Source organism: Arctopsyche grandis, chromosome 5 (assembly GCF_051622035.1).
Source record: "Arctopsyche grandis isolate Sample6627 chromosome 5, ASM5162203v2, whole genome shotgun sequence".
In the NCBI taxonomy this organism is placed as follows: Eukaryota; Metazoa; Arthropoda; class Insecta; order Trichoptera; family Hydropsychidae; genus Arctopsyche; species Arctopsyche grandis.
Window position 1 is genome coordinate 1,129,114 of NC_135359.1, and position 18,202 is coordinate 1,147,315.

Sequence of the window (18,202 nt, forward strand, 5' to 3'; positions counted from 1 at the left end):
TTCATTCATTAATTTAATGAATGAAGCAGAAAAATATTTCTAAAAAATACTTCCATCATTATACACATTCCAACTCGTAGATTTAAGATTTACCTTATCTAATTTGTAAAATCTTTTTATATTTGAATTATCTAACTCATTCATCCATGGCTTCAATTCTTGGTTATTTTTATTTTTTAATATCTAGGGTAGGTATGAATTTTTCACCCTAGAAAGATATTTTAACTTTATCAGAAGAAACTTAATATTATTGATAGTATTATAATGTACATATATATACATTTATGTCATTATGAAAGATGAATTCAATTTTGATGTTTGCTTGGTTAATATTTTTGAAAATTGTTTGTTCAAATAAAAATACAGTTTTTTTTATTTTCCACATATGTACTTATATATATGAACCAAATAAAACGGAACATTTTTTAATAACTTCTAAAAATCTTTGATTTAATTATTTAACTGTGAATACCATCAGATGTCTCTGCTTCACCATACATACATATCTATATTTTTATATAAGATCTTTGAGCTTGAGGATTTTGGTAATTTTTTAATCACTCAACCGACTTTAATATGTTAATTTTTTAAAAGCTTTTATTTTAATTCTCAAGCTTTTATGTACAAACATGTATATTTTTTGTATTTGAAAGTAATCTATTATATGTCTGTACAACATGATACAGTGCAACACAACAAATATGATACAGTACGAAATATGAAGTTGATAACACTGAGAAAAACGCTTCCAAAACATTTTTTGCTCGAATATAATAAAATTAAATTAAATTGGACGATTTTTATATTGTTAAATTTATATATCGTGGGGTTTCTGTGCCTCGAGCGATACATATGTATTATGTATGTGCTTAATTTTACATTTAGTCGCCGATTGATCTTAATTTACAAGTTGAACGAAATCAGATCTCCAGATAATTTAGATCGGATCGTTTTGCACGTCGACTCCAGTCGAATCCCCAAAAACAAAAAGGAACACACAACACCGTGCAAAAAGAGCACTCGCGCTGCGAACCGAGTGATTTATACATTGAGGGCCTAGAGTGCCATCTCTGATTTTGTTTATGCCTTAACGAAATCTGATCTGGTTCTTAATTTATTTACGAGTCGCGCACTGGGAACCTTACAAGACTCGCGGTATACTTAATGAACGATCTAATAAATCTCGCGCGCTTATGTTTATAAATCACAGAAAATTTCCCACTCGCATATGATCTGGTCAACTTATTACTGGTCGTACGAGCGACAAAAAAATACGCGCATATGATATAAGAACGTTTAATGTGCATATAATAAAGCGGAGATATTGCGAGAAATTATTGCGAGGAGAGGTGTAATTAATTGGACGATGTTGCGGCAACCCCATTATGCGAGAGCGAAAATATCAACGGTGAAAAATGAGAAACTGAATTGATTACACAATAGACATTTTAGCGTTTTTATTAATTGTAAATTCAAATCGTATTCTTTGACTTGTAGCATTGTAAAATATCGCCAGTCAGATTGTATACGATTTAACATATTCATTGACGATGTTTTCTCGTGTATTGTATTTAGTAAATTCACATATTTTACACATTTGATTGAATCATCCGAAAACTCTAAAACAACGCGTGTATGAATAATATTAGTATGGTTTTGTTTAAATTAGAATAATTATTTCATTTTATAAATCTGAATATCAAATACTCTTTTTTAAATTTCACATTAAATTTTAATGTTTAATGAATTGATTTATAACCTTAAATTATTTTAATGGATATCTAAATATTCATTTAACATTTCTGTGTATTCCTAAATAAACATTTTACATTAGAATTGAAATGTATTCTTGTATATTTTATTTTAAAAATATATCTATAGATAAATGTTTCATTTTTTTTCCTATTCATATCAACTGAGGTATTGCTTTCAGGATAAAAAATATATATTTTTTTTATTTAGAGCTTTTATTGAAAAATACATAAATAAGACGATATGTCACGGAAAAACTTTTATTTAAAAAAATACAATTATAATGGTGAAAATTTTTAGTTATGTAGTAGCTGTACGATTAAAAGTACAATTACATTATTTGTCATATATTTTTCTATAAATATTTTATCAACTATATATATATATATATATGTATATCTTTATAACAATTAAATCGATCTTAAATTTATTGAATTATTGAAATATGTGAAGAGTTTATTGAAACATTCTTACATTAATTATACAAAATTGCATAAAATCTTAAAGTCGATTTTGTTTTTTTTTCGTATTAATCACTTTATTGCATGTTTGATATATAATTAATGGTTTAAAAAATTAGAGAGAAATTTCCGCGAGAAAATTGCACAACATCAGCGCGAAAACGATCCGAATGCAAACGTATGAGAAATTATGCAGAAAAGCGCATTGCCCGCCATCTGCTCGTTCGGAGCGCAAACTTGTTTTCAGTTTTGCTTTTTTAAACGTACGCTCGCGATCGCTAAAGAGCCCTTTTGCACGTTCATATTATTTTATACATTAACGATATTTTAATTTACACACACACATACACACAAATCGTTCGTTTAGGGACGCGCATAATATGACTTATCTAATGCGATAAATTAACCGCGGGTAGGAGAAGAAGCGGTTTTATCATTTCGCACCGTGGCGATTTTATCGGCGACCGTCGTCCTCGTCCCCGTGGTATTTTACAGTTAAAGTCATAAATTATAATAGTGTAACGAGACGCGATAGGGTTTTCAATTAATCGATCGCAATGCTTGAAATAAATCATATGTAAGTAAATGATGTATTTAATTTTGTCATATGCTACATAGCATAGATACTTTTATATTAAAACAAGCTTTTGCCATTTTAACTTAAAATTTAAAATTTTAATTGAATTTCGGAAATTTTGCAATAACTATGGGCTAGTCTTAAAAAATATATAAACCAATTATATCTTAAAAAACACAGCGGTTGGTTGTCTATATTCAATACCACACGAGAACCGGAATCATTAGATTTTCACTTAATTAGAATGGTAGGTAAAAGATGTATAATATTAAAACCGCAGACTACATTTTGAAAATAATTTGAAAGATTTTTCTGTAGTGTTATTTTATACCTCTTATATCAGTAATTTTAAGAAAACTATTATAAATTCCATATTGATTTTGTATCAAATCAAGTCAAAGAATGTAGAATGTAAAATAAGTGTGTACATAGTAGGTAAGTATATACTGTAGCAACTGATTTTTGATATCAATGAGTCTTTTACAGATTTTTAAAATTACTAGATGTTAATGCTATATGTATTGCTGTCGATCTGGTTAAGATTAAATTGATATCAAACCTCTTTTATAAAAATCTTTTGAAATTGTATAAATTTGTCAGATACAGGTACAGGATATTACCATATTAGCATAATAGGTTTTTGAACTCTTTTTCCTATTATGCTGTACTTAAACTGTACTATTATGCTATAGATACATTAAAATAATATAATACTACACATAATTATTAACAAAAGATAAAATAAAATTGTAAAATAGAAAATGATCAGTAGATCAGTAGCTATTTAAATTGATATACATAAGATGTATTGTGAACATAATTGAGTGATAATAAAAATCATTTCAAAATCAAATATTATCATAATTTGATATAATGAACATGTCCAAATAATTATCCTTTTTATATTTCAAATTGCTTTGGATTCCGACTACTCTTTTGACTACGACTTTTTTGACATATAGTAAGATAATTGTCATTTTAAACTGTTTTTCATTAAAATCTAGTTTAAAAAAATAATAGATAGTACGTAAAATGAATTTGTCGCTAATTGAAATTTAAAGTTTGCTTATTTACGCGTTGCAAAGTGTACACAGATGAAGATAGCGTAACTCTCCAGCTTGTTTAATCTCGAGAGGAACGTGTAATCTAGTTCACACGGAGGCGAGTAACTCCTGCGGGCGACTCTATTAGTCTCGCTGCAGTCATGCCATGCACTAAATTACAGCATACTAAATCCTCCTTGTACATACAACAGTTTAACTTGTGTTTTATTCGCTTCCGGAATAGCCGAAGAGTGCGTAATAAACGAGCAAATAAACTGCACAGTCCAATGAGAATCCAATTAGCAAATTGTTAGATGCATAATGGCCGGTTGACTGTTGTTGGTATTATATTATAATATTATGTGTGGTGGGTATGTCGTTTCGGCTGCCCCAATTTACGACGCGGCTAGGCGGAGCTTGAAGCACCTCTCTTGGCACGCAGCACGCTGGGTTACCACCTCTTTTACCACTCTCATCTAAATCATCTAACACCGTGATCGAGTGCGTAGTTAAGGCTGTCTCTTTCTGCACATTTTGTACAGCATCGGTCATTGCATCGCATTATATTGACGATTTTGCATTATTCTGCTTATTAAAATATGCCTGTATATAAACACATCGCTTCATAGGCACTAGTGTTGTAATTTTTTTATTAACTTGTTAGATGTAGATAGGATATGTTGCATTGATTGGTAATGTGTTAATTAAGAGTGAACAATTAGGAAACATCAACGAGCGCTCAAACACTAAACCCACAGATACTATGTATACATACACACGTACGTATGTATATATATATATTATAAATTATGTAGTTGCAATATTCGTATGTAATTAATTGCACTTTCATGATGTGCTATTTTATTCGGATAGATTTATATAACAGATATATTGTTATTGCATCATTTGTAATTAGTATTATATTACACCAAAGCTTAAATTGCAAGTTGTTTATTGTCAAACAATAAACACCTAAATACATATATGTTATAGTATATTATCGAATAGTAAAATTAACGATATAATTGTAGTGAGGTACCTATATTAAAAAGTCAAACATTCGTGCACATTTATTTATTATCTTAAAATGAGCTTTACTTAGTATTTTTATGACAAAATTTTTAATTATGATGATTTTAAACAATTATTTCCTGTCTGAAGGGCATGAAATCCAGGTTTCATGGTGGGATATCTAAATGTCACGTAGTTTACAATGTCCTCGAAATCATATAGGTAAAAGTATAGTTGTTTTAATACTATTATTAAGGACACATGTTTTTTTATCCAGTATATTTCAGGTATAAAGCTTTCAATGAAACTTTGATTAAAGTTTAATGATCTAGTTTGCAATCCAAAAGCTCACAAGAAGAGAAAACTAAATAAAATTCTAGTAAAGGCTTGACTTTTAACGCCTATTGTTCTTAGATGATTTATTTATATATTTATTGCTAATTAATATTTACATATACTATTTTGTATTTCAATCAATTCAAGTAAGAACAAAAAATTTTCGTTAGCGTAAAAAAAAGCGTTAGCTTTTCCAACAACTTTAATTTTAACTTGCCTGAAAAAATATTGTATAGGTAGATTCTGTGGCCTAGCGTGTTAAGCATATACATATGTAACTACGTACTAGGTTAGGGTATCTTATAGAAATGAAAATACCAGTTGCTGTTTTACAATGATTCATTTATTACATCGTTATCATCACTACCTAGCATAAATAGAATATTATTTGAATTAATAATAGTTTCATTTATTACGATTGTTTAAAATACTTTATTTATTTTGCATTTGATAGTTTGATAAATTTTGCATTGGTTTAATAAATTGTAATCAATGGTTATTTGAATATTATGTCGTGATAAAAACCTAATTTGTCTGGAAATAGAGCTATTTTGCCGGACCGATAAATGGTACCAATTTTTTATTATTAGCACGTATTTTTTGTTTCGATTTTTAAATGTTCTTTTTGTTATTACTAAATTATGTTCACAATACATCTTATATATATATATATATATATATATATATATATATATATATATATATATATATATATATATATATATATATATATATATATATATATATATATATATATATATATTTGAATAGCTACTAATCTACGATTTTAATTTAATTTTTATTACAGCATAATAGGAAAAATAGCTCATAAACCCATTTACAATTCTTATAAATACTCATAATACATCTAATACATAAAATTAATTAAATATTCTCTAAAGTCGACGATCTAAAGCAGATTGTGCTTAGGTAATCTTGTGTTTATACCTGAAGGGTATAGACATTTTGTTGTAATCACCGAGACTCTTCACAAGTTATTAGCACGTATAGTTTACGCCGTAGACATATGTATTTTAACGTTACAATTTTGAAAATTTTTATTATATAAATAATAACAAGCAGTATGGCTCAATGGTAGCGTGTATGATTAGCACCAAGTGATCAGCGGGCTCGATCCGCTATGCTGCCGGTTAGATTTGGGGGTATTTGCGACTCCAAATCGATCGTTTCTTATCAGAGTTTTCCAATTTTATCACATCATTGTTGAAACGGTTTCTCAAAATTGGAAAAAAATTATCTGTCCTGTTGTCACAAATCTTCTGTTTTTATTGTATGTAAAATTTGTAAATATTATGTACAAATCTAAATCCATGGATGCCTCAATGGATTAATTATTTAATTAATTGTTATTTCGTGTTCTTCAGCTTCTCGAAATACAGTGATTTATCTACATATATAAAATTGAATGTCTGTTTGTCTGTCTGTCTGTCTATCTCGCATAGGCTCCTAAACCACTCAACTGATTACGATGGAACTTTCAGGATTTGTTGTATGCATGTCCGGGAAGATTACTTTAAAAAAACCTCGTAATAATAATATTCGTAGCTACGATTTTATCGACGCGAAAGTATGAAGCGCCATTGTGTAGTCAAGGAAATGTGTTTGTGGGCAACTACGTTAACAGGTTAGTTTATGACGACACGATGTTGAAGAGACGTTACTCCACGGCGTTGAGCTCCAACCATCACTTGAAACGGGAACGGGAAAAACGGGAATGAGTGGCATTGCAACGCAATAATTTCAAATATTTTCGCGTCACGACCTGCGTTGTTAGGCGTAAAATAAACAGACGATTGAATAATTTCGAATGTGTTCGCCGCCTGCATTTTACCGACAAATGGGAACGGGAACGGGAACGAGTACGGGAAAGCAACGGGAACGGGAACGGGAATTGCATGCGTTAAGGCGAAATCACTCAACGCGGTATGTGGGACGTTTTTTTTTAGATAGTTTTAAACATATAGAAAAAAAATATGGTGTACGTGGTCACATACGTGGTACCGTCTTTTCAAAACGAAGCATTGGAGCTATTTCGTTGAAATTATATAATAGTGTTTATCCTTGCTTGACAGTGATATATACCAAATCGACCCTTTGAACCATGTTCGGTAAAATTTTATCCTTGCTCGATAGCGGTGTATCCCATATTTGAAAAAACATAGCAGAACTTGTCGAAATAATAAGATCGTACGAAATAAAAATGACCTTGTTGTTTGTTTGTGAAATTATTGTTTGATCATTCAGTTTTAAACTTAATTAGTAAACAATTAACAAAAATAGATAAACAAGTGACCCGTTTATAAACAACAATTGTTTGTAATTAATTGTCCTGGAAGGCGCATTGGGGTCTTTCTGTCAATGCATAATATCTATGTATGTAAAATAAATGGTATATATCTATGTATGTAAAATAAAAATAAAATACTGCATTCGCTTATACCATGCTGCACATGTTCCAGTGGGGTCTACCTCACGGGACCGAAACTGAAATGGTCGAATAAACAAATATAGGAAGGCTAAGATTGAAAATCGAAAGATCGTAAGTCGAAAGAAAAAAAAAGGGTGCATGGTAAACGGTACTATGTATTTATAATATATCGGTCTCCGTGACGAGACAGAATGTTAAATTACAGAAAACACAAATATCGAAAGGCAAAGTTTGAAAATCGAAAGATATTAAGTCGAAAGATCAAAAAAAATGGTGCATGGTAAACGGTGCATACTCACGTATATACTCACTTTATTTGCGCGAGCAGGATACAACAGGAACAAGAGGACCATGCTTTTCCTTACGTATTCTGCGCGCGCACATTAATACGGGAAGAAAAGCCTGTTCGTCTTGTTCCTGTTGTATCCTGCTCGCGCAAATTAAGTGAGTATGTACCGTTTACCATGCACCATTTTTTTTTTGATCTTTCGACTTAAGATCTTTCGATTTTCGATCTTTGCCTTCTGAAATTTGCGTTTTCTGTAATTTAACATTCTGTCTCGTCACGGAGACCGATATATAATATATATATCAGTGGCATGCGGTGAAATTATCTCTCTTTTTGTCATACAGTCTTGTTTAATGTATGCGCGCAGGATACGGGAGGAAAAGCCTGTTCCTCTTGTTCCTGTTATGTAGATACGACGGGGGGAGAGAGACTTTTACCGCACGTTACTGATATATATACTAACCATTTTTCATTTGTATGCATGATAAACGAATATTTTCCAGTGTCATATTGTATCAATAACGGAAATTCTTCCCGCATGCCTCATCGAGTGCAGGGAAATTTTCACTTGCATTTTCACATGAGGATTTTTGGAGCGACTTTGACGTGGACTTCCGCGTTACATACCTACCTATATCTACAGGCCAATCCGAGACGGTAAGTCACGGACCGGAGAAGAGTGCGAGCCCGAGGGCGGTCTCGGCTCGACTGTCGGCGAGGGCACCTGCTGTGGCCGTCGCGCAGTCGCGCTTCGGCCGTACAAGCACGCGCATCCGCGCACCATCTCCTCACATCCCGCTCAACATCTCAACACTCGGACGATCGGCAATGGAAACCCACCAATAACACACCTGAAAAAACAATCAGACCATCCTCTGGAAGCGGCGGCATCCATCATGAAATGCGACCACGATAACAGTGTCGACCACTCGAAGCGACGATTGCGCGGTGATACACGCGTCCGTGTAGATTACGCGTCGTGAAATCTCTGAAAACGTACTTTTTTTTTTTGAACTCTAGTGATGTTATATCGTATGACATAAGTTCTAGTCAATCAAAAGTAGTATCTGTTTGTGCTGTAGGTACGTGCCATTTGTATTTGTTAAATTGTATGTCGTTCGATTAATGATGAACTCGCTGTGCCGTTCGAATGCTGGGGGACTTAAAGTGAATTTTGTTGATTCGCTGTAAATTTTTTTAAAACTTTTATATTATATGTTTGTGGAACGTCAACGTCAGTATTCTACCATCTTTCCTGTTGAATTCAAGGTGAGTTTTGTTTATATTGTTTATGTTTATGTTTTGGATGATTATATGTAGTGCTTTTATCTTGTTAGACTTTTTTTACAGAAATTTATATAAAAATACAAACATCGACAATTCCAATGATATTATATTATATACATAGATGCTAAATACATTATTAATAATAATGTATTTCCATTACAATAAATATACCTACATACATAGATAAAATTTCTGATAATGTAATGTTACAATTTTTTTTAAATGTATTAAGCATTGTTGATATGGTATATTTTATTTCAATTTTTTTGCAGATGTATTATATATGTACATGTATCGATGCATACGGATGTTTGTTGAAGAAAATATTATAAAATACGTTGTATGGTTTATGTCTGACACTGCTTAAATTGAACTAGTAAAAAAAAAGTTGTTGATTCTATTAAACTTGTGTATACATACACTTTTTAATTTTCTCGCTACAAAGTCAGTTACCCCGAGGTAACTCTGTTAAAATAATTAACATAAACGTTTCATAAATCATAAAACGGTCGTAAAATGCTCGAGTCGAACGCTTCAATTCTGAGGCCACTAAAATACAAAAGTGAAACCACGCTCTAGCACGAAAATAATTGGATGCCAATGCGTGTGAAATACTTTTCCTCGTCGCAGAAATATGTATTATTAGATTATATAAGTTCGATTTTAGAATTAAAAATTGACTGAATTAAATTCGTATGTTTTCTGCGCATATACATAATATAATGCATACATATGTAGTTCAACGCGTGTTGGACTTTCGTTTTATTTTTTAAATAAAATGAAGCATCTTCGAAAAAGAAAGAGGTTTATATTGCAGTCGGAGTGTTTGAAATTTATTCATAAATCTTGATAGAGTTATAACAGAGGAACTCTGCCCTCTCACCGCACGTACTCATGAATAATATAATAGTTGTTTCTGTAAAGCGACGGTCAAATTGACTTCAGAAAAGAAATATATGTACCTACATGTATATATTGAGATTTGTGTTGTAAGGTCGTATCGTAAAGATTTTGTTAAAACTTTTGACAGGTACTCGGGTTATGAATGATGAACGCGCAATCCTTTTTGATTGACAGAACATGTTCCTTGGTCCGAGCCCTCGTCGAAATGTAAATGCAACCAGTCTTATGAAAAAATAATATTTAAACTGTCTTCATTGAAAATTGAACGCGTGACACATTCGAAATGCCAACAGAGCTCCCGAACGAACGTATGCAAATTAAAATGAACACACAACAGAGTGATAATTGATTCGTTACCTTAATCGTGGTCGGCTTATTAATTTGCTCCAAATTCGCCGGTCGATACGGTTTCATTTTCAACAGTGAACGTAATTAAAAGTCTTATTTTTTCAATGACGTGGGAATGTATCAATAGTAAATCCGTATATGAAGGTCGTTTCATAGCCATCTTTGAAGTAATGGTGAATGAAACGGTTGTAAAAGGTTAATCCACCAGTATCGGTTCACCCGAGTTGTAAAAGTTTGTTTATTTTGCACCATCGAACGAATCAATAAAACGAAACCGCGTCTATTATTAAACACAATAAAAGTTTGTATGGGTACAATTTTTAATGTACTGGTAAATGCAGCCGCGCACGTTTACAATTTCAATTTACAATGTAAACATGCAAGTTATCATAGAATACATATGTATATACATATATGGAAATTATTTATTCTTTGCCAATTTAAATAATTACATAGATGGATATTAATTTATATGCAAGCATAAAAACATAAGTCGCATTATAAAATATTAAAAAATTATGAAACTTTAATTCAAATACTTACATACATACATACATATATAGATCAATTTAAATTTCGTCTAATTGCTACTTAGGAGACTTTAATGCGCAAGTAATTCACAAACCCAAAAACTTTAGCATTTTATTTTTAAAAGCCTTTTTAATTATTCTATTAAAGTTTTATCATAATAAATTAGAAAATTGCCAGGAATTTCACGCTCCAATTCAAAATGTAAAAAAAATAATACATATTAATCCAAACTGTCGATCGCACTCATAGATATTCATATCACCAATCGGCGACCAAGTAACAACAGATTTATTCATACATACATACATATTGATTATGCGAATTGATTCGCATGGCGCCGCTTCTTATTCTAGAACCTGAAGTGCTTACGGCACACTTGTCCATTTTAATAAGTTGACTGTGATTAAAAAAATAATAATCATGAAAAAAACGACCACGTACAAACTCGCTCGAGCGTAGAACTGGTACACGACGCGCATTATCTGTTCTATGATTCGCCCGATTTCATCTCATGTCTAACGGAGGGGGAGAGTGAGGAAGGAGGGAGGGAGGGGGGAGGGCGGATCCTCCTATGATGGGGCTCCCCTCTCCATGGGGCCCTGTCGCCAGTTTGTGTTGCCGTTTTGAACATTGCACGCTCATGATATTGCCTTACTGTCGCCATATTTATCTATGCCTATGTATGTAAAATCGTCGATTACAATCATGTGTGCAATTCCTCATGCACCCTTTGCCCGTTGAATTGCATCGGATGTAATCAGATAAAATGACAATTGCGTACCCCGAAACGACATTCAATTATCCGCACCGCAACCCCGCAAAACATAATGCAATCAAAATCGTTTATTCTCTTGCGATATCTTAGTATTACATCTCGCGTGTAGCAAATCGGTCACAGCTGTTGTGCTCAGCTTCTTTTTGGCCACCCGTATGCAAGTTTCATACCTCGAATGAAAGCCACAAATACTCGCCAATCAATGGTTGCATTGTTGAAATTTAATTTTGTATATTTCAATCATCATAGATAGCCACAAAGAAAGGAAAGCGTTATAAAACTAAAGGTGCTTTGAACAGGTATTTTTAAAATACAGATCGAATTTATTTGACTTTCATAGAACTGGTAGAATTCTTGTTAAAATCAAATTTTGAATTTTCAATTATAACCACAGCAAAAGCTAATTCTTATAAAATTAAAGCTCTTGAAAAAATGAAATTCGATTGCGCATATAATTGCCGACAAGATTTGCGCTGGTATTTTTAAAATCCAAACCGGTCATTTCTTGTCTTATTTATTTGACTTACATAGACACGGTTTTACACAAAAATTTGCACAACCAAACATTCTTCCTACGCACCAAAACCATTACCATTTCTGTTTGTATTTCCCAGACAAAAAAAAAATCAAGCGTGAAATCAAAATACCGATATACTTGAAATGATCGTTTAACTGTTAATTGAAGATAGTAAATGTAAACAAGCTATTAATTAGCATCACCAAATATTAATGTATATGTATTAAATCAGTATTCATTTCACTTACATATATTTCTTATAGATGGCAAATCACTACAAAATTATCATTCATTGGGCATTAATTTAAATGAAGAACAATAAAAAATGTGAGTTATGTCGAAACAGCTTTGTGTGGAATTCGATGACACTTTTACTGTTAGAAAATGGTAATGTATACTTTTCTATTTTATAGAAAGAGTTTTCTTGATATTCCATAGTCGATTCACTCTTCGTGTCATTACACATGTGCAATATGTTTATTCTATCTGATTCGATGATTCATCCGTCCCGATTGTCTGCCCACACAATCCCCTCTAATTGCCGCAAAAAGCATAACAACATAAATTATATTTGTCGTACATTATGTACAACGCTGCAAGCTGTGCAACGAGCGATCATAATTGTTTAACATTTCGTCCGTTCGATTCAACACCATTATGTTGCTAATTATTCGCATTCAATACATTGTGTTCGCACGCTCGACGACGATCGATATTGTATTATATTTAAAAATAATAGAATTACAGTTAAGAGGCGATCGTCTTCGTTAGCATTTAAAAATTTGACCTCGAATCGTAAATCGAAAACAATAAAACGCCCGAAAAAAGCCACGTCTAATCTTTTTTTTATACTGTTCATTTGAAACTATACTCATTTGAATAAGTAATGATAATGCCTGTTGAGGACCGGTGAACGAAATTGTCGTTCACTAACGGCGAACTGAATGTATACAGATTTTTTTTTTGTCGTTGTTGTGAGACATCTTTAATGTTCACCCATTATGACCTATTCCTTTTTTGAATCGGATTCTCGACTATACCAGTCGTCTTCAAATACCTGTGTATTCATATAAAACCGATAAAACTCGGAGATTATTTTTATCCGATGCACTATTTGAATATTCAACGTCTCATATTTTTTTTATATAATATTTATTTTTCATCGAATACGTAACAAGCTAGTGATTTAATTACATAATTTAGACCTTTAGAGAAATATGCTAAATTTTAGTAGATGTATCATAGTTTAAAAGAGTAGATATTTAAATAATTAAATAATCATAGTATGATATTCAATTATTCATAAATTTAGTTACATAAAAAGTTGGTGAATATGAGTATGAAAAATCGAACATACTAATGCGTGAAAATTTATGAAACATTCCAAGAAAAAAAATCTTAGACACACAATTTAATTTGAATAATACACATTCATTCGATTGTTCTACGTCTGAGTAAATAATGTATTCCGATTCTATGTGTTTTATTGATGACAGTAATTTTAAGATAATTTGTGGTTGGAATTAAATCAAAAACATACACACACACACATGTTTGTGTAAGATATGTTGTTGTACTGCGGTGTGTCTTTGGAAGGTTTTTACATTTTATTTATTATATATTATTGGAGTCGGCAGATGAGCTTTTCAGGTCATCGAGATCGGGTTTGTCCGGCGTCCTTCTATGGGGTTCATTATGGGAACTTGGGAAAGTGAGTGGACAACTTAGAAATTAAGCGACGTTTTCATATAAAGGTACATCTACATCGATCCGTTCGAGTCTAGGAAAATTTTAATTGAACAAAGGCACCGACCGACCGGCGACCGGCGAGTTTTTCATCTGCTATGAACTTGAGAAAGGTCTCTGCAACCGTTCAAACTAGAAATCGGCAATGAAAGTTGACCCATCTGCCTTCTGCGGTCGTACAACACAATGCTTAGAAAACTCGGGTGAACGTCGACGGATACTAGTTTGTTACTGATATGCAAAAAATTGAGCCGATAAAATAAAAAGAAGCACCAACGAGGAAGCTATTATGAGCTCACGTTTATTATCGTTGTGTGCGGGTCGCTTTAAAAGTGCATCGTTAAACAGGTGCTTATATCGTGTTAAAATAAAACGACACGTATACACTTGCCGCACCTATTTATATACATAATCCGTTGTAAGGTTAACTTTAAACCTATTCAATATAGCGTTAGAATAATAGAACGATTACAACGTTCGATATGCAATGAGGTCGACCTGGTTTTTAAATAATTTTGTGCAAAAAATAGATAAACACGTTGTGGTTATTTAAATTTTGTCATCTTCGATCCGTTGAGTAAAAAAATTGTGCGGAATATATTAGAGACACTCAAAATTATAGCATGATAATTTAGTGTCGTCATAGTGTTCTGGTTTTTTTTTTGTTTTATGGTATCGAGGAAAACCCCATAGTTTTTACTAACGTCTTTAAAACATTTCGAAGCTTTTAATCGTAGACATGTAGGTATATGTATATTAAAGGAATTTCAATCTCAAATTTGAAACAAATCGTTTAATTTATTTATTTCTAAATCGAGCATTAGATATACATATATGCTTCCGAATATTTTGAATATTATGAGATATTCGAAGGCTATTAAAATAACATATTGGTGATAATCATTTAATTTTTTTTTCTCTTACATATTCTTCAGTAGACGACCATCTCTATCGTTGTAAGATTTAATAAAAACTTACAAATTAGATAATATCTACATACATATGTATATAAGCCGTTATATTTGAAAGTGATAAAAGGCCACTTTTCTTCATTTCGAGAAATACATACTTCGCAAAACATTAAATATAATGTTTTAAGTTTAAAAATACTGGTGGCCTGTAATACGTTTATTCTGCTTTTCTGTGATTCTGGACATATCGAATTAAAATAAGTGATAACGATTTGTGAATTAAATCAAACATAAATTTGTAGCGTTTTAGGAATTGAAAATTTGACTTCCATCACTTTCAAATATAACGGCTCATATGTGCATATTAGATATGAATATAGTATTTGTATATGTATGTATACGTATATGTACATACATATATAATTTCACAAATTAAATCAACATTTTCAGATATATTTCAACGTTTTGATAAAATTAATACAATAACTTTTTAGAATTTAAAATTATTAAAAAAAGGAACATCGAACGATTGCACATATTTTGAATTAGAAACATTTTGATTCTTAAAGAATTATTTTTAAATGTACTATTGGTATATGGATATATCATATCTATACTTTTGAATCTAAAGTATAGATATGATATACATACAGACTACCACGAAAACTCGCTCTAAGAATACACAGTAATAAAGCGCATACAATTGTATCTTTACTAACAATTAACCTAATTTAAAAGCGACAAGATGTGTTTCGAACACTAATCGACAACATCTGTACACAGTCAGTGTATAAACTCCGCGATTTTCCAAGCGACTTTGCGTCGGTAGATCCGTAAGAGGGCGCACTGGCGCGTCCGTTTCCATTCGATCGTTCATTTCCTATGAAATATGATCGACAGAGCCTTAAACTTTGATCGCTCTTACCACGTGTGGTTGTTATATACCTTTATTATTGTACGAGATTACCGCTTAAGTGAATTAAAGCGCATAATGGGCGTGTTTCCGCCGTAGATCAGCGGATCGTGGCCGGACGTTCGTGTTGATGTGACAGTGATTGCGGCCCCGGATAGCGCGCTGAATCAACTTTATTTATACGATCTCGATAACGAGCGAATTATTATGACAAAACACTCGTCTGCTATAAACGAGATCACTCCGGAGGACTCCGATATCGCATTCGACGGTTCCGGGTGACCTACAGTTGAGTTATGGTGAGAACCGAATCGCGCCGTTTCACAGATGCATATCTCCGCCAGAGAGCGGTCGGTCTCACATAAAATTATTATTTGTCAAAAAATATTCGATGATTTATAACTCTATATACTCTCGTATCCTTCTTTCATTAAAAAAATACTGGCTGGCTGTGGGTAATAATGACACGATTTGACAAATTCGATCGTTTGTCATGCGCGACTTTGGTGTGTCCTTTTTGTGCGATGTGTACTCATAAATTCGTCGGATTATAATATGATCTCATTTTAATGTTTTTTTTTTCTCTTTTTGCAAACGTTTTATTGCTTTCGTATTATGTGTGTTTAATTTATGACGAGTTTTATCTGTGCGCTCATATCTTTATGATGCCAATATGTGAATCAAATTGACAATATTTCGTATAAAATACGAGAGTGAGAACCTGTTCGACAGATTAGTGAATACATAATAACAATTTATGTTACGTATGTTTATCAAAGTATTAGAACATCAAATAAGGATATAAGATAAGTATTGAAATAAATAGTTTTTAATTTTAAATACATACATACATATGTACATATGTATTTAAAATTAAAAATCATTATCTTCAACCCATGCGCTAGGTCCTATTTGGTTCATTAAAGACTTACCTGTGCGTATTCATTAAAATGACAAGAAAAATTGATTAATTGATTCATTCTATATGCATATATATATGTATATTAAAATCGATTTATTTGGGGTCAATTTTTACAAGAAATTTTAGTTTTTTTTAATCGGATTTTGGAAATTGTTGGAAATTATACTTTTATCTATATGTATTTGTATGTAAAACCGATAGTTATATTCACTCAAAATCATTATTTTAATATATGGATAGTAATCAAAAATCGACATTAGATAATGTACATACATATAGACATATAAAGGTAAATGGAGTTAAAATAATTTTTAAAAAACTATTCTTAAAACTCAAATCTATTTAACATACTTAAAGATGGAATTTTTACTTTATACATACATACATATAATCCAGGTCAACCATTTTCTACTTGATAAATTTAACTTTTGTAAATATGATGCAAAATCAGGATCATTCTTTGGATACACAAATGCATATTTATGTACATATTTATATAGTAAACATCATAAAAGCTCATAAAATTGTTCTATGAATTAATAAATTCCTCAAATAAATTATTATCACAGTTTTGTGGTGTTTTTTTTTTATTATTTATCCATTTAAAAACACCCCTACGTATGCAAATTTTAAACAACCGCTCTCATATACTACATACGTACATATAAATCAAACCGATGTGTATTATTTTATTTAGTGGTATGTTCAACACGGTAGATAGTCTTGCGTCGCGAGCACTAAATCACTACGCCGAAGGTTTCTCGCCGCGACAAAGGTTGTGAACCTTTTAATTGTGTTATTGTGATCGCAATAAATATATTATATTTGCCATTATTATTATGCGAAGTCCCCGGGTTGGCTCTCTCGTCTGCCACACTTTGTTATTATTATCGCAAATAACTTTGTGCGGGCACACACATTGTGCATTCTGCGAGGCCGGAGTGTGCGCTATATATCAAAACATTCTCATTATGATGTCACGATTGTAAAGGTTGCCCTGCTACGTATACCGCCGGGTTAAAGAGGTTAACCCATTTTAACCGTTTGACCCCATCGACGCTCTAGCGCTCTAAAATCGCCACCCATTTTATAACAATACTAAAACATATTCTATAAAAAATATAAGTGTTCGAAAAGAAACGCAACTGTATGATACACGTTTTACTAAAAATCCCTTCACTTTAATTAAACTTTTAATATTGTAAATTAATATAATTAGTACGAAAATTTATATTGAATAAAAAATTGTACATTTTTATTCTTATTTATATTTTATTTTTTAATCATAACAAATAAAACTTTTTTTATGAAGTTTATTTTAGATTATTTTTTACACTTCATACACTTCAAATTTAAGCTTTTACTATATTCTATCAATCAAATATGTATATACATATGCACATGTCCTATTTTAACCTCTAGCCACATTAA

General features: G+C 31.7%; 1 protein-coding gene across 1 annotated transcript in view; it reads left to right on the forward strand.

Moving 5' to 3' along the window:
* Window positions 1-8,660: 8,660 nt before the first annotated feature.
* Window positions 8,661-18,202, forward strand: part of LOC143911816 (uncharacterized) — a 73,686-nt gene continuing 64,144 nt past the window's right edge. The window contains exon 1 of the mRNA XM_077430870.1: window positions 8,661-9,187. Coding sequence (XP_077286996.1) covers window positions 9,134-9,187 — 54 coding nt within the window. The 5' untranslated portion in view covers window positions 8,661-9,133. The remainder of the gene's footprint in view (window positions 9,188-18,202) is intronic.